This window comes from Apteryx rowi, unplaced genomic scaffold (genome assembly GCF_003343035.1).
Source record: "Apteryx rowi isolate R43461 unplaced genomic scaffold, aptRow1 scaffold_20, whole genome shotgun sequence".
NCBI lineage: Eukaryota > Metazoa > Chordata > Aves > Apterygiformes > Apterygidae > Apteryx > Apteryx rowi.
This window is the reverse complement of record NW_020448308.1, coordinates 4,452,070-4,474,386: the sequence shown is the minus strand read 5'-3', so window position 1 is coordinate 4,474,386 and position 22,317 is coordinate 4,452,070. Positions and strand designations below refer to the sequence as shown.

At 45.0% G+C, this 22,317-nt stretch overlaps 1 protein-coding gene across 1 annotated transcript in view; it reads right to left on the bottom strand.

Moving 5' to 3' along the window:
- Positions 1-22,293, bottom strand: part of GALNT17 (polypeptide N-acetylgalactosaminyltransferase 17) — a 210,379-nt gene extending 188,086 nt beyond the window's left edge. The window contains exon 1 of the mRNA XM_026063703.1: positions 22,056-22,293. Coding sequence (XP_025919488.1) covers positions 22,056-22,293 — 238 coding nt within the window. The remainder of the gene's footprint in view (positions 1-22,055) is intronic.
- Positions 22,294-22,317: the final 24 nt, after the last annotated feature.

Genomic DNA, 22,317 nt, shown 5'->3' with positions numbered 1-22,317 from the left:
CCAGTCCGTACAGTTGCTCGGAGCCACGACCCACGCCTGAAACAAGTCCTGTTTTCAGGCCAGCCTTTTCCAGGATTAATACTGCCATGAGCCAAAGTCACTTCTTATATTTCTCCTCTCAACAGGCTTTCTGTTGCGTACAAAACACCCTGGGTTTGGTAACTGCTTTTATTTGGGCAATACCCTGTCTCTCATGACCTCTCCTTTATGTCAGTGCCAGTGAACCTGAAGGAGTTTTTGGGCTCCTGCCTTGAGCAGTGTGGACACTGCTAGCATAATGATCTCTTGACTGCAAACATGTTTACACCGTGCAAGCATAATGCATTTTATTGGCATGCATTACTTCTAAATATATAGGAATTTAAGCTTATAAATTCTAAAATGATATGCTATTAAAATATATGTTATTTGTTGTACAAACAAACTCAAAAAGAAAAAAAAAATCAAGCTCACTACTTGCTTTTGACTGGGATGAAACCTGATGGCAAAAGAAGACGACAGCATGGGGTGGTTTAGGTGGCCCTCGCTCGCGACTCTCCAGGACTGTGGCTGCCACGAGGTGCCGTCCTGCTCCCTGTCCCCTCCTCCTGCCACTACTGACCTGGGCGAGGGAGAGAAGCGGCCCAGGTCTCGGCTCCTCCTCCCCAGGAGGACAACCTGCACGTGAGTGCGGGCACCCCAGGGGTTCGAACACCTCAAGCCCATTTGGATGACGGCACCAGCACTGACTCTAAGGAGAAAGAGAGCGATGCTGAACCTGGCCCCGATACTCTGGTCAAGTAAACCAAACACTCTCCCTCATTTCACATCTCTAGGACCATGTGAGGATGAATTAGCTGGCCTTTCCAAATTGCTTAAGAGAATTAAGTGCTCTGTACAAATAAGATTTTTAATAAACCTTAACCTACCTGCTTTACCATACAAACAAATGGCAAAATGGCAAAGAAAGCATCGCCTTGTTAGCTCTCCAACGACTTGGCTGATTAAAGTCAACTGTTAAAAATATTATATTAAAATAAATCCTTCTGAAAGGAATCATTACGTTCCTGCTGTAGAAACGTTTGTTTTAGTGACACAGAATCACCTTGTAAAATGTCTTATGCTTTACATTTCAGTTTGCGTTGTTTATATTCTGCAGCACGGGCACACAAAAATCTGGAATCTGAAGTGCATATCGACATACACATTAAATACAACTGCTACCAAAAAAAATAAAATAAAAAAGAGGCCTCAAAGCCTTACTGTTTTCTGACTTTAAACAAGAGAGCCAATTGTGAGAGACTGCAAAAGACTGAGCTGCAAGGATCGCAGCACAAGAGGAATAGCTGTAGAGCTGTGACTAAGACAAGTGCAAATACATCTGCAACCTCCACCTGTAGCAGAGAGGACACACTTCCCTAGGCAGCAACATCAGCTCCTAAGTACTCCAAAGAGCCTGCTATTAACAAAACTAATGGACAAAATTTCCATGAGCAGCTCAGTCTATTTCTTCTCCGGTTCATCTTCAGGCAGCTCAGTTCTATTTTCCGAAGCACGGTGACTCCACAGACCCTGTTAAACAACCCAAAGATCTGGGAGACTGAAGGGATCATTCACTCCTACCTTCTGCAGCACCAAGACACTGTAGAAGACATGGTGGGAAGAGAAGGACTTCTAAAGACAACAGCTACTCAGTCAAGGGTATGAAAAGCTGTCAAAGCTCACAGAGCTAAATAATGAATCCAGCATCTGAGGACTGGACCAATTTAAACATTAATAGTTGGAATTACACTTAATAGAATATGTTTGACTTCCCTGCAAATGCTGTATTAATGTCATTTTGCCAACATCTGATGTAATTATTCTCTCCTTGTTTTAGGCCTCACTTTCACATTCAAAATAGTGGTTGCAGTTCTAGTCATCTCCATTTTGAAAAAAAGAGTACAGTAAATCTAGACATACAGAGAAAAGCAACATGATATCAAAGACAAAAAATGCTTTTTATATAAGAGTAATTAAATAAATGAGGACTCTTCAACCTGGAAAGGAGGCAGATGAGATCAGAGGACGTGGCAGAACTCTGTGCAATGCTGAATGATAAAAAGAGCAAGCAAGGAAGATACGGTTACTCATTGCACCTCACCAGAAGTAGGGAATATCTACGAAGTTAACCAGATATCCAGTTTACAACAAAATAAAAGCAAGTGCTTTCACCCCTGCATAACTAATTTGTTGAACTCATCACTAGACAATGCTGCAGAGACTAGTATTATATTATATATACAAAATTTTGTTGGAATGCCGCGCTGTCCCTGCACAGGAGGAGTTAAGTTAATGCAAGTTGGGTGTGAAGGAGGTTGAGGGAGGCAAAACCAGAGTATGGGAGAAGTACAGCGGAAGAAGTAAGTGCTGCTGCTCAGAAGCAGAGAGGTCTCCCCGGGGGAAGCAACCCCACCTGCATGCCCTGGCTCCTGTGGTCTTTCCCCAGGACCTGCCACTGGTAGCACTGGGGGCAGAACCCCAGGTTGGGTGGGTCCTTGGCTTGGCCCACTTTGGAAGTTATGCTTTCACGTAAGCACTGGATTGCAAAGGGGAACGTGCCCCCGTTGCCCACTGCGTGTGTGATTTTGTTACTGATCTCCACTCTCCCATTGCTGCCACAACCACTTCCGTCTCGGCCACTTTGCCCAGCTCAATTGCGGGCAGGTGAGTTAGCGCTTCCTGGAGAACCTAGCCTGTTCTTCGCAAAGCGTTTCCACTGGAATAAAGTATATGATTAAAGTGTCTTGACAAATATTTTTCGTCATATCATGCAGTTAAGAGTCTCCTTCTCACCAGAACCACAGAGTGACTAAGAAGCCACTTGAGCCTCTGCACAGTGCAGCCTGGGAGGAAAAGACTGATGAACGACCCAGCCAGGTGATGTTTTAGGCTGTGGAGCCCATCACTCCATCAGCCTGGCTGGGAATACCTTCCTCTCTGCAGCAGATCAATAAATTTTTATGTTATGTATGTTATTTAAAACATATAAAACATTTAAAACAGGCCACAAGACTTCCTCTAGCCTTCTCAAATTTGCTATTCTTAGTAAATAATGAAAGTTAAAAGGAACTGAGTTTTGACTCACAGGAAAAGAAAGCTTATTAAAAAAGCAGATAGTACAATAATCATGTAGAGGAAAGTTGTTATGGAAGCATTAGTGCCCTGAGGTAGCTGTGAGTAGTCTTTCCTCACCTACTTGTCAGTTCTTAATTTTTAACTTACTTCATAGATCCTGCCAAATTCCCAAAGGGCTTTGAGAACTCAACATATGGCTCCAGTGAAATGCAGCTACCCAGAGGGTAGGGAAGTTTTCAGCTCATTGCACTCAAGCATCGGAAAAAAAGGAAGAAGAGATTTCAGGCAAAGACGACAAGACACACTTCTGTTCTTAAAAATATACATCACAGAGTCGCTATTCAGGGTGAACAACGAAAACTTTTTAGTACCTCCTCTGAATAAATGAATGATTCTTCATCTCTGCCTAAACCTGTTGAGACGAACAGCTCAGTCAAGACTGTCTCAGAAGCTCAGGCCAACAGACTATCATCTTCCTCATTCTACCTATCAGAACATCATATTACTTTAAAAACAAAAGCAGAGAATCAAACAATTTCTGAATATCTAAGAGCTCAGATCACGACGATTTTCTGCAGTGCATGAGCTGTGCCCAACCCACATCCTAGCTCTAGGAATTATTTTGCAGATAATCCAATCAAGTCACAATTTCCAGCATGGAACCAGGAACAGCCAAATCAACCCACTCTTAACAAGTAGGACAATGCAAAACCCCGCTTGCAGAACACAAGCCAGCTCTAGCAGGGCACACCCTTCCGCGATGGAGTGAGTGTTGGTTCTCTAAACAAGCTGTGAAATCACCCGTATTGACTAATCACCTCTTCCCGTACCAATTCAGGCATTTCAGTATCTTGTATAAACTATGGTCATTCTAATCTGGTCACGTTTTATGCTGACATTGCACCAAAGGAAACGCCCCTACTAGAGACAAGGCAATGAGCTATGACTGTGCACGCTGGTGCTGCTCACTCCAGTCCCATGGATAGCATTAGCACTCCAGACACTAATTTTGTTTCACCGAGTCGTTCGGCCCCATACTGAGTAGGTAATGGCCCTGAATCAGACACAGATTATCACCAGGGGAGCACTCTTTCAAGAAAGAAGGTCACAAACTGCGCATCTATCCAGCCATTACTTCGTTGATGGCTTATATATACAACTTCATGTGTCTCCTGGCTAACAAACAAGGAGCGTGTAAAAATAGAAGCCAACGCACATCACGATCCATCTGCTGCTCAAACCCATCTACTGGGGGATCTCCAGATCTGCTGCATCGTTTGGCAATTCTCCCCACTTACTCCACGAGGAAGTTGCTGAATATCCCGTGCTCTTGAAAACCATGCTCGAGAGCCCCAAAACAAGGCACGCAGCTCCTTCTCATTTAAGCGAAGCAATGAAATTTCCTACAAATGTTAAACTGTGATTAATATTCTCCCAAAGTCATACGTGCATCTCTTCCTTTCCCTCCTAGCTCTTGACTTCATTTCTTAGCAGTAACAAAAGGCACGTTGTAGCCTTCCTAAGATCAGAGAGACGAGGTAGCTTGAAGGCTTCAATGCCTTCTGACCAGAAGGTAGGGTCAGGCTATCAGCTCCCAAGTGCCCGGCAATACTATTATCAGCATTTTGTGAAAAAAAACAAACACCAGATAACATGTGGCCCTCGCAGCGTCAACAATGCTGCATTCAGCGGCGCTGGCTTGGCAAACACCTTGCACAGTGAGGATTTGAAATGCGCGTGATGAACACGCAGATTAACACTGTGTACACTGGGTGCCACCCAGGATTATTTACTTGAGGAACTTACATCCTATCACATGAGATGGTGATTTTTTTTTTCCCACCATCAGAGAATCTTTTCTGAAATTACCAAAGGAAAAGGGCCCTCTGACCATGCTGCCCATTCCTGAGGCTTGAAACCATGCTGATACCAGTCCTCTACCAAATGCCCCCGTGTTGAGCTATGCAGCCCCATCCGAGCAGCAACGCCAACAGGAATCCTTTAATACAAAGGAAGCTCTTGAAGGACAAATGACCTTTCTTTGGCTCTGAGTTCTTCAGCTCTCTGTTGGGTGAGTGTCAGGAGAAGGCTCAGCAAAAGCAGCCCTGACGCAGATACTTTAAAATTATATAAATAAATAAATAGTTCATTTTAAACTCTGCTGTCTCTCTCTCCCCCTCCCTTTAAGTAGGTCACTGCCTGCTATGGAAATCAGCTCCTCTTCAAAGCAGGTTTGCTCATCTCCTTATCTCCTTAATATTAGAAATGTGCAAAGCACTGTAAGAGCAAAGGCTAATTTCAGACTAATTTGATTTATTCCTTGCACGGGTATAAATATGAAACAGTATTTACTTGTCAAAAAGAAAACCTGAAACCTGAAAACTGAATGAAAGCTTGCAAGGTGTCTCCCACACAGTTAGTTCTGAATTTGGTACGTAGCTCTGAGTCCAAGCCACTGACAGCATTATGCAAATGAAATACAAAGGGTCTTAGCGCCCTAGCGGGGAGCAAACAAAAAAATAACTTGCATTAGACTGTAAAAGCTCAAGAGACTGATGCGAGAGAAGCTGAGCTCATATCAATTTCAGCCTGAAAATTAGGCCCTACCTTTTCATTTCTTTAACCTAACATGCAGCCTTCCAGTTCTTACTGCCAATTAATAAAGCACAGAAGACAAGGCTGATCCTAACCCTGCTGAAGTCACGGGAAACACCACAGCGTGCTCCTGTAATGATGAAAGCTCGAGTTCCTTGGGCTCTTCCGAACTCGCCCATATGAAGGGATGCAGGCAAGATCCACTCATTAGAAGAACTGAAAATCCAGGCAGTCAGGGTTACAGGTTTTAAAACGGTAACTACCTGTAGTTTGAGCTGTCCACGTTCAGATGTGCAGAAAACGTTCATGCCGAGGGAACCAGGCAGTTTTGTCTAATTGCAGCCAAGCTCATTAAACACACAAGTAGCCGCAGCGGTAGGGACGCAGGCCTTCAGGAGCTGAGCTTTACCTGGGGCTCTGAGCACCCTCAGGTCCTACGGACTCCGGTGGCTGCTGCTGGCACCCAGCTACTTTTAGGAAGCACTCAGTGCCTGAGTATGCAAACTGCAAAAAAAATGCAACTCCAAGCCATGAAAAGAAATTCCAGTGCCCACAGAAGCCAAATACTGAAAGGATTTATCTAACAGCATAAAAAAAAAAACCCAAAGAGACAAAGAAAATGAAGCACAAGGATTTTATTATTGCTTGAATATCGATACCAGCAATTTTTTAAAAAACGGCATTTTAAAATTCAAGCATAAAGGAATTTCTTAAAACTGAAAAAGCATTTGCCTTCTGCACCTCTGAAGATAACCGCGTGGTGCAAGATCCTGACACAGCACGGCCAGCCAACTTCTCCGAACTCACAATTGTGCAGCTTCAGCCTGTTCTTTTGCTCCATTGATCCAGTCAGAAGACTCCTAGGTCAGCTTTTTTTCAACTTCTTGAGTTTCAGCTCCTAAGGTTTTAAGCCAGGGCTCAGTATGGAGGCTTAAGAAAGGCAAATGAAGGAGGAGGCAAAACAAACAAAAAAAAACAAACATTGTTTTAAAATTCAGGAAGAAAGAGAGAGGAGGAGACTGTAGGTCTGATCCCACTACTAACAGAAGTGGCGTTATCCCTTCCACACAGAAGCAAGGGAGCCTATGGCTAGGATGCAAGAAATAAGCTCAGCAAATATGCAATCAAATGAAGGTTGCCAACGCGTGCAGCATTTGCAACGCTCAGCACCAGAAGGACCTGCAGCACCTCGTGCCCCTGGCGTCCCAGTTGCTCCTTCCAAGTTAAAAGGCATTATCGTTTCAAGGGATGTGAAGGGAAAAGACACGAGAGCTGATAGGCAGCAGGTAGCCGTTTGGTACGTAGGTCTAAATATAAATATATCCATTACGGGTCTGTAAGGCAGAGGATGACTCCAGTCAGGGAAATGACTTCATTAAGGCTCAGAGATTGCAGGCAAATCATTTATTCCACTATCAAACTCCCACTAACAGCTTCCTGTGTCCCGGTTGCCACAGGGGTTTCTGAGCGTCCTGGAGGATTAACACAGGCTGGTGACAGTCTGGACTTGAACTTCACCTGCTGAGCTTCAACCCCATAGGCAAACACAGGAGATGGGCACTTCAGACCCTAGGGCCTTCTAGGGCACTAAAATGTGGCCTGAACAGTAGAAAGAAGAAAACAAATTTGACAAGTATGTTGCAAATTAACTCCTCAAAGAAATACCATACGGAGTTTTAATGATAATAAAGTTTAATTATTTGTTTAGGCCTGTACACAGAACGGAAGTGCAACTTTGTTGCTCAGACTCATCTTTTCTCCCTTCTGTTACCATTATCAGGAACCTTATACATACACCTGTCTTGATGCAGCAGGAGGAAAAAGCTCCAAACCTCTCCACCATCCTCCTCCACCCGGACAGGCAGCTCACAGCTGACACAGCACGGTGTTTTTGCAACGCGCTGGGCAGCCGTTCATCCTCTCATACATCATTAACAAGCTGCAGTGATTGCAGAGTCGTATCACCTTGTCCCACGGTACCGTTAAAAAGCAGCAAAAGAGGAGCCGGGTGGGTTTGTTTCTTGAAAAGATCTTCCAGTCTGCCAGGAGTGGGTGGACGGGACTGGGCTTTGCAAGGAGGCAAAAGCGTTTGGGTTGGCAACTAAAGAGGAATATTCCTATCTCCTAAGGGTAGCTAAGGGCATGCGTGTTCTTCGCACTGGGGCTCCCTGACCACTTGGACTGGGCACCCAGCCACAGGCTGCCGTGGTCGCCTCCAGCACGTGTGTGGCTTTCCTTCCCAAAAAACCCAAAGCACGAGACAAGGGCAATTCCACATGTCACCCTGATACAGGGCCTGGATGAACCAGAAGCACTCCTAGATCCACTGATTTAATATTTCTGAATGAAACTGAATTTGCTATCTGGTATCAAGAACCCAGGTCTCATTAGCTGGTTGCTGTGGACCAGATGTCCTGCCGTTTGACCAGAATTTCAAGCTCGGACTTGGAATATTCCTGTGGAAAAGTCTCAGTTTTGACAAACGGCATTTCTCAATGAAAATCTGTTTCACTGAAAAATTCCTGACTGGCTCTACTTGGATGTAGAGTTAAGTGTGACCTGTATAGCCCAAAGACACATTCATCCATAAGGCTATCCAGTCTTAGGGTTTAGGTTCAGTCTATCATAAAAATCTAGATTATCTTCAAACTTTCACCTATGTGCAAGCCTCCTTAGAGTTTGAGGATCTGGTTCCAGACTTGTCTACTGTCCACTGCACCTAACCATAAAGTACCGACCACATTCGGTGACATGCTCCTAAGTAGCGTCACTGCCAGGACGTACTTCCCAAAGACTGAGATTTAAGAAAACATAATTGCAATATGCCTGAAGGCTTCTGAATTTAGACAGGACATAATTAATATTAATACATATCATGTTACAAAAGGAAGGAATGTAGCAAATAACAGCGTTGTGCCTTAAACCATAGATATCAATGGGGATTTTTGGCAGCGCGCACTGGAGAAGACAGCAGCAGCTGTCAAAACACCGCTAGAGTTGCCTCTGGTAAAGGCGATTGAGAAATGGGATTAAGAAAAAAATAGGCAAATTCCAGGTAAATTGAGAGGAGGACCAATGCCTGAGCTAATGGGCTTTCCTTGCTTCTGCAGAACATCTAAATTGTTCTTAACCGCATATTTCCCCATTTTCCTTCAAGTATGGCCTCCTTCCTAACCCATGCTTCACAAGTTCTTCTTCATCATCAATTTTCACCACTTTTCTTCCATTCTCTGGTTTCTGGTTTGCAGTGAGTTCTGTCAGAATATAAGCTCAACAGCCTCAATAACATCTGCGAGGGCTTAAATTAATTCCCATGGTCCCGTTGGCCACATCACCCGTGGTGGCCCTTGGAGGGCAGCAAAACAGACTCTGGAGAATGAAAAGTGCTTTTTCTTCCCCACTCGAGAAAGAGGACAGCTACCTTCAGGACCTTCAAGCTGCCACATCTCACCAACTAGAAATGTGGTGGAAAATTCTAAGAATTAAGAAAATAAAAGAAAAAAAATAGGGATATACCCTCATTGACTAAGCATTAGCCTAAGATGTGAACCAAAGCTCATTGAAAATGTATGTGCTCTCCGGCACTGCTGTTCCTCCGCCAAGTCCAACTCTGTCTGCTTCCACTGGGGAATTATATATCAAAAACCAAAAATCAAAAAAATGAAGAACAGTATGAGGTGAGCACTTAATGCCAACCTGCGAAAATCACCACTACTCCTGAATTCTCAGGCATTAAAAAAAAAAACAAAAAAACCCAGCAGTTAACTTGAAACTAGGACAGCTGCAGCGTTTAACATACCTGCTACAAACGAGAAATACTTGGGCACATCATAATTAGTAGATGGCAAATATTAGGAGTTATGGGGAAAAGAGATTGTTAAAACAGATTTTAATACCCCAGCCTTTCCTACGTTCAGGCGGAAAAATCCAGGCAGCGTGCACTTTGAGCATTAAGCCCACATTAAGAAACAAACTGCTTCGGTTTTGGAGTTGTAAAAACAAAGGTTAAAAATGTGCTTAAGCGCAAAACCCATAATTTTTCCACAGTGACTGCATTGTTTTGCTTTACACGGCTAATAATACCTGTCCCAGCTTTATACCCACACATCTCCCGAATGCTGTACCACGCTAACATTTTAATGATCAAACCAGCAGAAATACCTAAGAACCACATTTGCTATTTGAGGTTTCGGGAAGTAATCTCTCTTTTAATTACACAACGTCTATACAAAATATATAGTTAAAAATAACACATTCGTTGCAGATGGCCATTTTTCCATCTCAACTCATAACAAAATCACCAAGCAACTGCCTTGCATCTGAATCATCCTCTAGGAAAACAGAGATGCCCCCCGAAACGCTGCTCAGGCAGCCACAGCTCTCCCTGCCCGGACACCTTGTCCCCACTGTCCCCACCAACTCCTGGGCCACACACCCAGTCCAGCCTTCTCCTCCTCTCCCCCTGGTTTCTCCTCCCCATTTCTTTGCCTAGCCCGTTCAGCCCCTCCACTCCCTGCCCCTTGGCACCAGCTTTTGTCCCTCCTGCTTCCGAATGAGCCCACAGGCAGGAAAACTAGACAAAGTTGATGCAAAGACAGACCTATGGCTTTTTTTGATGGGGTTGCTTTGCTGGATTGCACGTCCAACCTCCAACGTACAAAAGCGCTCCAGCATCTTAAAGAAAAGGCCTTAAGAAATAAACCCTTTGACATGAACGATGATATATGGGTTTGCTCATACATCATTTCCAAAAACGCCCGAACCACTTCGCCGAGATTAAAGATAAATAGGATCTTGACAATATCTGACCGTTTCAGCCGAACTGGTGAAACTGTACACAGGCAAAAGCAATTTCTCACAATGGGAAATGTTGGGCAGCCTCATAATAAAATGCTACCAGAGATGCCTACACGTGGGTTGGTGGCTTTGGAGTGAATTACCTTCTTTGGATATCCAGTTCCATTAATTATAGTTGGAGCTGGACATTCAGGAGAATTTTAGGATTGTGCATTAGGCTGCTGCAAACTGGGTGCCTCTAATGGGGATGGGATGTTTAAGCCCCACTCTTTTCCATTTGTTGCTTCTTTCTTCATTGCCGTCAGACAGACGGTTCTGATTTGCAAGGTCTGACACTGTCCTAGAAAATCAAACCCGAGGCATCAGTAGGGAGGAAGGCACATCACGCTAATTAGTATTTGGAAGTTGCAGAATGTCCTCAGAAAAGAACGAGGAAGACATAAAATCCCATTTTACCTTCTATCCCGCTTCTCTGTCTGTGCACAACAGCCATGAAACTCCTCCAGCAAGTCACTTATTGATTCCGCGCTTGATCCAAAGACAACTGAAGTCAATATGACCTGACCCCAGTAACACCTTTCATGTAAGATGTTGTGAAAGGCCGGTAACTACCTTTCGATGCTCCTGACAGGCGAAGATTTCTAAATGAAAGCTGTCTGCATGTCCATAAATCATCTGCGTGATCGGGCTGTCAGACTGCCCCGTCGGCCACGCTGAGCACTAACCACGTTTGAACAGATACCTTTGCGGTGGAGGAAACGGCTCACCCATCCCCGACCCTCCAGGCTGGTTATTCATTTATTGCTCCAGATACGCAGTTCGGTTTCTGTACAGCGCAGAAAACAGCGTCGACCTTTTGGGCATGACACACACACAGCCAAACCGGTCTTCTCCAAAGCTCCTGCCCCCACCGCCAACATGCACCCTCCAAACATGCCCGTTACTGCTCTACTTCTCCCAAAGGAGGCTTCAGGGCTCCCCCCACCTTGCTACAACTGGGGTCCCACTGAGTCTCACTTTAGGATTTGATGCATGGTGGTATAGTCCTCGTTTTAAACCAAACATCAAGGCCGTCCCCCAAATCCTTGTGGCCCCTGGTAAAGCTTCGGGAGCTTCTACCTCTTTGCTGCCTTCTCACCAGAACTCTGCTGCCAGCTCCAAACATTTCCAAATCTCCAAAAAGAACCTGCCATGCTTTCTCTGTTCTCATACCATTCCCACGCACAAACCTCTTCTGAGAGACGTTCACACAGTAAGACACAAGGGAAGGTGAACCCCTAACTCGCGTAATTCTTTCAATATTATCCTAAGTGATCTGTCCATGGTCACACAAACAGCTGGAGGAAGAACCGAGACCTAAACCCAGTCCAGTGAATTGTGCTCCAGCGCTCTCGATGGTGCAACCAGTCCCTCCCAATTATTTTGTCTGCGTAACGACTTCAAGAGAACTGAAACATCACGGCGTTAGGTCTGCATTTACAAAGGGCCAAGCGCAACATGGCCCCAGCCTTAACGGCAGGTTTAGAAAAACGTAATGGTTATTACTGTTATTATTGTCTCGTCAGTTCACCTACGAAAAACTGAAATAAAATTCAGCAGAATAGGGTTTTTATGTTCCAACCCATTAGAAACATTCAGCGGTCCATCTCACTTCACTAAAGAGGGTACACAGTAAAAACATACAGGAGGGCAACAAAAGTTATTTTAAACCCAATAATGGAATATAAGCAAGTTTCAAAATACCATTAAATGGCTTTTCACTATTTTTTTGCTTTGCTTTATATTTTTGTCTTGAGAGTATGATCAAGTAATTGTTTTGGAAGAAATTCCAGTAATTTGGCGCAAACACGAGTGCTTTCATGATTTAAAGTGTAATGTGGGCAAAGACCCAAAAAGAAATTCTAATTGTTTCATTTTAAAATTAACCTTCTCACTTCATCTTTCTGCTCTGAGGACATTTGCGGCCACGGAGGGCTGTTACGCTGAAATACTACTCAAGCATAAGAAGATTAAAACACAGGTAAAATGAATTCAGCCAACGGTCAACTAAGAGACCTTGCTTGAGTCTCGTATCTGGTCACGCTTTCTGCAGGTTGAGAAAACACCCAAAATAACTTGGTTGAGGCGCTGCTGCTCTCTTTGGTTCCCTGCTGTTTTTTCTCTTTTAATGGTTCTCCACTCGCTGTTTCTCCGCAGCCCTTAGACACTGCAAGCAAAAGCAATTTGGAGCCCCAACATCCACACAACAAACACAAAAAAAGCCCTGAAAGACCCTACTGCAACATAGAGAAGATAGGAGAAAAGGAAATCCAGCATCCCCCTTCGAGCGCTGGGGAACGGAGTCAGAGAGAGATGAAGGATGCTCAAGGTCCCGAAGCACAGCAGAGCCCAGAGCACAGGTCTTCTCGGTTCACAGCCAGCGCCTTTTCCTACCAGACCTTACAGAACTGCCAGCGCTGGGCAATCATATTTCAAAGGGAAGGAACAGAAAAGATTTCCGTTCGCAAGTAAGCTGAGGATAATACAGGGCAGGGGGACCAAGGAATCCTCTTCCTTCCTCGGTGCCAGATGCTGACACATCACACAGTTGATTTTGCTGCGCTAAAATTAAGTCATCAGGTGCAACCAGGCGTGCCAGCATTAAGAAGTGGCGATATGACACGCATGTTAGTGTGCATGACACAGCCCAGCTTTTAAGAGAGCTCACGTTTTCCCTATCAGCAGGAATACTGGCGTTCTTCTATAGCATCCTAGGTCAGAGACCCTAGGAAGATCCCTATTTTAAAAAATCCATTTCCCGAGAGTTATCATATTACTTTCATATTCCAGATACCATGAAGCTATAGGTATTTCTCATTCCAAGGTTTAACAAGTGCTGTTATATGGCAGATAGCCTTTAGCATCACCGTCTACGGGTATCAGTGTGAATCACAAGGAGTGAATCCCGGAGAGGGTAGGATCATAAAAACTGGTACTCTTTATACAGCAAGAGGTGCAGATCATCATTTTTTTTAAAGGGGAAAGGCAAACACTGCAGTTTAATCCAGCTCATTCCCGATTTTAAGGAATCCGCTTTCCTTTGCAGATAACTTTGCATCTCCCCACAGACACAAGCATCAAAGCCACGAGCCTGCATCAGAAGTACAGCGCGTCACGGCTCAGCGACAGCAGAGCAAGGCTCCCCGCTAACGTAACGTCTTACGTAGGGCTCTCGTTGCATCGCTACCACATTATTTTTAGATAACCGTCAGCGAATGTCAGAATATGGGTCGATAGCCATTAGATTTATAGGTGGAACTAGCTGCAGTTGTATCAATGAGATGTAAAGCATCTGACACTTTCTTGACGAAATCTGACCACGGGGATTTGGGGTTATAAAATACGGTTGCTACTACGCACCAAACTGTTTAGGAAAAATATCATCATACAACCAGGATACATTACCGGAGTTCAGTTACCACCGTTGACTCATGGTAGGGTCAATATTATGCGCATTCACTTTGACCAGCCCTTTGCAAACTCCTGCAAGGACATCTTACACGTCCCACGGCAGACCAGTTTTTTTCACTTCTACAGCACTGGTTTCTGAGCCCGACACACACAGCGGCAGCACAGCAAGCGTGGGGAGATCACTGTCCCCTTTGCTCCTGTGCCAGGGGACAACATCTCGCAGTCTGGGAGGAAGAGCGTGGATCGGTCCAGAAACATTTGAGTGTTGCTGCGCAAGCAAACCTATTCTAGCAAAATCCAGGAAAGCGTGCCCTTTTCTTCTCTCACTCTTATCAGAGCTATAACCCATTTGAAAAAAAAATTTTTTTTAAATCTCCTTTTTAAGTTTAATATTTCAACATATTGAATGTCCTCACCTACCCTGGGATTGAGGGGAGCCTGTGGGAATGGTGAACTGGCAGCCTGCCAGCCCCCATAACATCTGGACCAGATTGTTCAGTTTTATACAAAGATTAGTGACATAAATCGCAAAATGAGCAAAACGTTTTTAATTATCGGAGAGAGCTCACTTCTATTTTCTTTCGTGCTTTGTCTTACTAACAGGTAGCTCTGGTTACAGGCTATATACAGCATTTCCTCCTAAGAAATGCAGGCGATTTCTGCTAGGAGAGAAGTAATCAGGGAAGATGGTGGCCAACAGCAGATCAGAAGCACCAGTCAAAGCCAAGTACATTGACTGTATGTGTCTAAAGCCAGCTTTGTCCGTCTGTCCTCCCTGACCAAACTGGATGTTCTCCAAGATAGCAAGCGCAGGACACCGGTGCCTAAGCAACGTCTGCTGCCATTCGGAAGGCTCCAGGGCATCCGAGGCCCTGCGCGAGCCTGGCAGATGTGACGCAGCACCTACGGCAGAGTTGTGCCGTTCCGGAGCGGCCAGGCAGGATGCCTTCGGGCACTCAAATGTCACTAGATGCCCATGTTTTGCCAAACATCTCCAATTCCAACTGTCTCTTACCAGAGACGCAGATTGTGCTTCACTGCTGATCGGCACTGAGGCTTTGAAGTAATACTGGAATTCATATGAGCCACCTAAATAATTCGGTAGCCAAAATCCAACGTACTATTGAAAATCGTAGCGTTCATCTAAGGCTCTGTTGCTCTACTCAGGCAGAAGTGAGTTAATACGCAAGAATAAAATTCCCGTGTTCTCTCCGTTTTCTAGTCATTGCTGTTGCATCTCATGATCCCTGTAGCGTCTCTGCACGATAAACGCATTAGTGGCTTATTACTCATTCATTGCCAACGACGGTGAATATTCAGATGATGATGCCAAACAACTACTGAAAACAAAAAATTATCTATCAGTTCCTAGTCAGCCTGGTTGTAAACTAAATGTCACATTAACTTCTAAGCTCCCAGATGCTTCCGAAATGACTATCTGAAGCCTCATCTTTTATTATTTCTCTAAGTATTTATTTTATTCATTCTTTGATCGGTATCAGCCCCGGGGTCTATGATCCTCAAATGAATAATTTACAGAAAACAGCTCTCAGGAGTCTCAAGGAATTACTAAAGACTATGAAGTCCGCTCTCCTGCAGTTAATAAGTTTAGGCTGAGAACTGATAAAAACATGTGCCAAATCTGGATAATTTGCATTCTTCTTAATGGGAAACATGGCATCCAAATCTGTTAGGTATATAATAAATACAAAAGCTGCAATTTTTATCCAGTTCCTATAATAATATAGCTAGTTTCTGCTCCAAAAATGTCATGGCAGTGGCGTGGACAGGGAAAACAGTATCTCAGATACGGTGTGATAATGATCAGTTAATACAGTAGTTACATCCACCACAGCATATCACTCTCCCATTTTATCTCCACATCACCATTTCTCATACCAAAGGATTTCACCCAGCAAAGCTGTGTTCATATAAAGAGCTATTTTGATTTCATTTCATTAATGTGATTAAATTTGGAGCCCTTCTGCCTTAAAAATAGCAGCTGTCTACTCTCAATTCTTTACATTTAGCTGTCTGTTTTCATCAGAGAATTTCTTAGTGTTTTAGTTATATATATTACGTACCTGTGGGGAAATTTTAGCACAGTTAGTCTGTGGGTGCCACACTATTACATACTACTTAATGATTGACAAAACTGCTTCTAAACTGCGTTATTTGCATACATAACTTTTATATTCCGTGATTAGCTAAGTTTATAATGTACTTTGAAGGCCATAAATGTTAGAAAAGATAAGCACTATCTTATGATTATGGCAAATAAATCCACCTATCTTGAAAGTGCTTTAATTCGCTTAAGTGCCATTTGACAAGGGGGAGAGGAAGACCACGCCAAAGGCTGCGTCTCAGGATCTGCCTCGATGTCCACGCACAGCCCCCATAAAGCTAATTTCTTAATCAGATAGCAGACGAGAACCCAGGCTGTGTGCAGGCAGGCTGCTGGCAAGGCACTTGCTCATATTTCAGCATGTGCAAATAAGCCCGTGTGCAAAACCGCAGACCCAAGTTTGTTTAAAAAACATGAACGTTGCTTATTTAATTGTCAAGGAACTTAAAAGTTCCTCTTCAACTTTTAATATCCGGTATCGTAGCAGTTTATTTTTTGGGCGCTTCTTGAGCATATACAGGGAAAACCCCTCCCTGTTCACCTATTTCTTGGCCAGGTTCTACAGCACTGTCCACTCTAGCGTTGCCCATAAATGTTTTCAAAGGTTTACAAATGTCTTGCCTTCTCTCCGATCCTGTACTTAATCAGTGGCGTATTTACAAAATAAAACTTAAATGAAGGGCTTAACATGAATCAGCAGTGTCATTTCCCAGTGTCTTCTGCCTTCTTACAAGTATTTAGCACGAAGCAAAGAATTTTGGGGCTAAAGCACTATTTTTTCCACTCCGCTCAGAAAGACACCACATCATCCCAGTCTCTTTGGCTTCAAGGCAGTTGAGCGCTCACTAGATCCAGCTGTTTTTGTGCATCGGCCAAAAAAGCACTGGGCAGGGAGTTTATAGCTTTCATACTTCTTGCACGTTTTAACCCAAGACCCAGACTCAACCAAACTAACTTCTTTCTAGGACCAGTGCTTCTTCTTGACAGGCATCTCCAATGGCCCAAAGCCAGCAGATGGGGCACAGAGCGACATACAGGTCAGATCAGCAGCACGAATGGTCCAGAAGTTAGGGAACCAAATCAAGGGAGAAACTCTATACATCTATCTCCTGGCATTTCTGACCGCTTTGCAAGCAGGCACGCAGGTGTTTTCCCAGCATACGTGGAAGGTGGCTAAATACCTTCCTTAAGTCACCAGTGAGCAATGGAACAAATTAATTAATTAGTCTGCTTGTATTTGTTCCAGGATGTTAGCAACAGTAAATAAGGATGACAGCTTCCTCACATCCAAACCAAAGATTTATTCAAGGAACTCTCCTTCCTGCGCTTCTTATTCTCAAGCTGGCACCACTGTTTAATTACTAAATTGTTTCTATATTGACTTAAATAGCTTCTGACCAGCAGGGCAGGATCAGACAAAGAAGAAGAGGGACAAACACCACCACACAAGATCAGAGCTCTGCCCACATGAGGAAGACCAGTTATGGGGCCCTGCACATCTCAGCAGCCTCTCAAAGCCTTGGCAGCTGGCAGGAGAGCAGCGTGGCTCTCGCTGGAGGACCAGACCCCTGGCCAGCTTCTTGGCGCTTCTCCCATCTTGGGCAGGCACCACCGAGAGCATGCACTGAGCGGCTCCTCTTGTGGAGCAAGTGTCACATGTCTCTTCATCCCACCCAGCATTCAGCAGGCCTGGCTTTGGGAAGAGGCAGAGAAGTGGAATAGGGAGTAACGCAGAAGGTGATGGAAGAAGAAGCAAGGCAAAAGAGAAGTGCCCCGGCAATTCCCCCAAGGCTCTTGCTTGTAGGAGGGGAGAAGAACAGCTTCTCACCACGCAACAGACACCAGACCCATCCTATCAAGAGGAGTCTGTGAGCAAAATCTCTGCATGTCATTTCTTAATGCAAACTGCAGCTTTCCTCAAATCACGTCATTCCTTCTGCATGCCACTAACCTGGGGACATAACAGTCTTTGATGTGAAAACGTTTGGCCCATCTTTGCTGTCTCAGGATCCTACAAACACACATACAAATTTCTCAAATACCTCATGGTCATTAATGCATTTCTCACAACCATTCCCGAGCGACAGGTTTAGGTAAATCGAGGAGTTTGCCCAGCACCACGCAGGAAACATATGGTTGCAGCAGAAGCTGAATGCTCTCTTCTGCGTCTTGATTCACTCAAGCCTCTCACTGACTCACTCATTTGCCTTTTCCACCCAAACAGAGACCCTCTCTTTGCAAACACAGCCCCAAACTGAAAAGTTCATCTGTGTGAATTTCCATACATTTCGACATAATCTGGACCGCAATTTTTCCTTATGTAAATGTCAGTGCAGGAAAAATTAAACTAGATTTGGATGGAAAAGACAATTTTCAGTTCGTATCTGAAATCAAATGCACGTGTTCCTCTCAGCCCTTCGTTAGTTTTCTCTGAACATTTTCAGAACAAGAGAATTCCATCCGTAAGAACTACCACAGAAATTTAAAATCCTCTAAACTCTCAGATAAGTAGATGCACACAAAAAGCCCCATTTCAGCAGACCATCTAAAGAGGACCCCCATATTTCTTTGCAAGTACGGGAGTCATTCAATTTGGGAGCAGGAAAAAAAGCAACAGAAAAACAAAACAAAACAAAACAAAAGCTCAGTTTGGAGCTATGCTAAACTGCAGCGCACACATGCCAAAACCCTGACCGCAGGCAGGACGAGGCAGCCTAGGCGAGGAATCATTTTGGACGGGAGATAAGGTTCACGTTTGGGACAGCTTTTCTTGCACAAAGAGCATCCACGCTGCAGAGTAAGAGGGGGCCTGGTATTACTTCCACAATGGCACTGCGGAAAAACGTCGTTCCAAAGGAATCATTCCGTAGAATCGTTCCTTCATCAGCCCTGAGGCAGTTAATGCTGTTCATCTTGTTTTTGTGGCCACTGTTTACAGAAATAAATGCACGTAAATAGAAAATCAGGGTTGCCGTACCAGAGGGGGACGGTATTTCTGATACGCTTTAAGCTACATGGTTCGAAAACCAAAAAAAAAAACCGGCAATGGTATGATCCGGTTGCTCATTTGATGTTTACAGAACAGAGCTTTTCAAAAGATACACTTTTTTCTAACGATGGCTTCAAGTCCCACAGAAATCTAGGCAAGTCCTAGAACGCGATAAAAAACCCCCCATGGCTGACTGCACCCAACCTGTGCTGTGTCTCTCCTTGGCCAAACGCTTCCCGATGCTCCCACAGGCCCGAGCTGCAGGATTTCCTCATATACGCTGCAGGATACTATATTCTAACATTTTGCACCTGCAAAGGTCCGATGCAAAACACAATACTACCTTAAGCAATGCAAAGGGAATTCTCTCAGCGGATGCGTTTTGCAGGGAGCTTGCCTAAGAGCATGTGAGGGTTTTGTTAGGCATTTCTCACCAGTGTGCAACTTTCCTATCATAAAAACAAGAAAAATAACGAAAAAAAGTGAACTCATACTGGTGAACTAGTATTTGCATACCTCAAGCAGGCACCAGGATTTCAGCTGTAGGTTTTCTCCTTCAAGCGCCCAGAATTAGGACCGAACTCCAATTCGGGCACAGAAAGTCCCCCGCCGGGAAGCCGATCCAGCTTCCTCCACGCTCTCCGTCCTACAGACCATCTCAGCACGCTTCACTCTTTCCGTTTCGCGTCGGTGGGTGCTGACGGGGGCTCATCTGGCCCCCACATCCTCCCTTCAACCTGTGCCTTGCCGAAGCACGGCGCGCGCACATGACTCAGGGAACAGAGCACATATGCACTTTGCTAAAAAATCACACGCGCCAAATATATACTCGACCCAAAGTTATATAACCACTACAACAGAGCTTTTTTTTTTTTTTTTCCTTTCTTTCTTTCTTTCCTTTCCCCCCAGCCAGACGCATCAGCATTGCTATAAATTGCCCTAGCACGCAGAGGCCAGATAAGTCACCGTGTTTATGTTCTCAGCTTTCTGCCTGCCACCCTATTTGTGGCACGGGCAACGTATCTATTACCTCTCGCCCCCCCCCCCATCTTTAGGTGCACGATGGCGCTCTGGGGCGCGGAGCGGACTCCCACGCCGCTCTGCAAACGTCCTCCCCATGCGCGCAGCAGCCTCCGGACTACGCAGCGCGTTCAGCTGGGGAGGTGAGCTGTCCTCCCTTGGCTGTTCCCGCGAGGAGCACCAGCCAGCTCCGAAAGCAGCTTGCAGAGCTGAGCGAAGCAGCGAGTCCCACGCTCGTCTCCGCAGCTCTCGCTGCTCGGAAGGAGAAGGGCACTAAGTTATAATTGCAGCTCCTTCTCCGTGTTCGCTGGAACGCTAGACAGCATCTTCGTTACGTGTTCAAAACCAAGCCAGGTCCTTGCATGAGGGCTCCCTTCACGAATTTCTGCTCTTGTCCTTTTTAAATAAGTGCCTAATTCTTGCTGAAAAACCTCTGCCCTAGTGATATCCAGCAGCAGCGAGTTTCACAGGTACACTGTACATAACGCACAAGGCTTTTCTCTTTGTTTGGGGTTTTTTTACATTATTCCTTCCTATTCCTTTACTTTGCATAACATATCTATTACCTCTCTCCTCCCCATCTTTAGGTGCACGACCGTGCTCTTCAGCCCTAAGGGGACTCCTACACCACACTATAAATGTACTCCCAGTGCCTGCAGCAGCCTATGGACTGTGCACTGTCCATAACACTCAGTTTTTTTAACATTATCCCTGACTATTCCTTTACTTCACCTTGCTTGTTGCCCTATGCTGCTGTTTCAACACCTCCTGTGGGGTAACACCAAATTCAAATTAGGTGCCACTTTAATAGGCATGTTTTCATGCAAGTGGATAAAGCAGCGATATAAATACCCCTTTCCCACTCGGCTGAGTGCTTCTCGGCGTATGCAGCGTCCTTCCCGCAGCACAGGTGCTGACCAAGACAACTATTACAACTGAAGAGCACACACCAGGCAACATATGCTGCATTTCAGTAGCTGTCTCACATCCCGGGTACAGCGCCGGCTCGGCAATAGCCCTGACTCAGTGCACCGACACAACGCACAAGGGTTTGCAGTTTAACGTGGTACCGAATCATGCAGGAGGTTCCTATTCAAGAATCAAGGGTGCAATCACGCCAGCATTGCCACAAGCATGCACTATGCTAATTTTGCAGTGCTAAAACTTGCAGCCTTTAAGGCTGCAGAGACTGGTAGCTATAAATGGGGCTCCTGATCGAGATCACAGTCCCAGTTGTGAACCTATGGGGGACAATTTTAGAAAAAATTAGCTTCCGCAGTCAGCGTTTTAATTAGTTCTCTCACCTAGATTTCTTACAGCTTTACAACATGTTTCTCTATCCCACACGGCATCTTTAAAACTCCCTTTCTACATCTCAGAACTACTGAACCTGGTGAGATTTTAATAGAAAAGCCTTCACTACGCTATAAAGAGAGGCATTACTTGAGGTTTTAATTAGCGGCTGTCAAGGCTGAGCCATAGGAAATACTGGATTGTTTGCTTAACTTATTACAGAAGGTGCATTTGCTTTCTGACCTTCTGCACTTAAATAATGCAACATACTTCAGCCTTTTTCAAACTCCCTTCCAAAAAAGCGACTGTGCAGCAGTAAAAGCCATCCCCTCAATCAATACCCAGAGCGCTGCTCCAGCCCCGCATCTGCCCACCGAACTCCCTTCGCATCCGACGAGGAAATCATGACACTGTAATTTCCTGACCCGTGCTGTAAGCCCAAAAGCCAGCGTTACGTTACAACGCGCTCCCCATCCTGCGCAAGGTGCTCGCAAGCTTTCCCCACGCACGAAGAGCCCTCGGAAATCAGGCGCTAAATTGATTCATCGCGTTGCGACTGGGGTTTCACGATAAGGCAGGAAAAGGCAGGAGGCAGAGCGCTGTCAGGCAAACTTTAAGAAAAACCCGTGCCGTATCTCTGCTTTAATTCACGTACCCCAAAGGTATAAAGAGCGCGAGAGCTACTCCTACCATTGAGCTGCCTGTAGACTATATCTTCCAGGAGGGAGAGTCTCTTCAGTACTGCATCCTGGATGGAGTTGATGCCCCGGGCGGTCAAGTTGGCCACTTCTGCCCTGGGGTGAATCTCATGGAAGGAATCTGCGCTCTTGACGGCGATGGGTCTGCACTTGGCCAGGAAGAGCACGAAGCCGGCCACGGCGAGGAGGTTCAGCACCAGCAGCACTTTGACTCGCCTCAAAGAAGCCATCAAACTTCCCCGCGTGGCAACCGG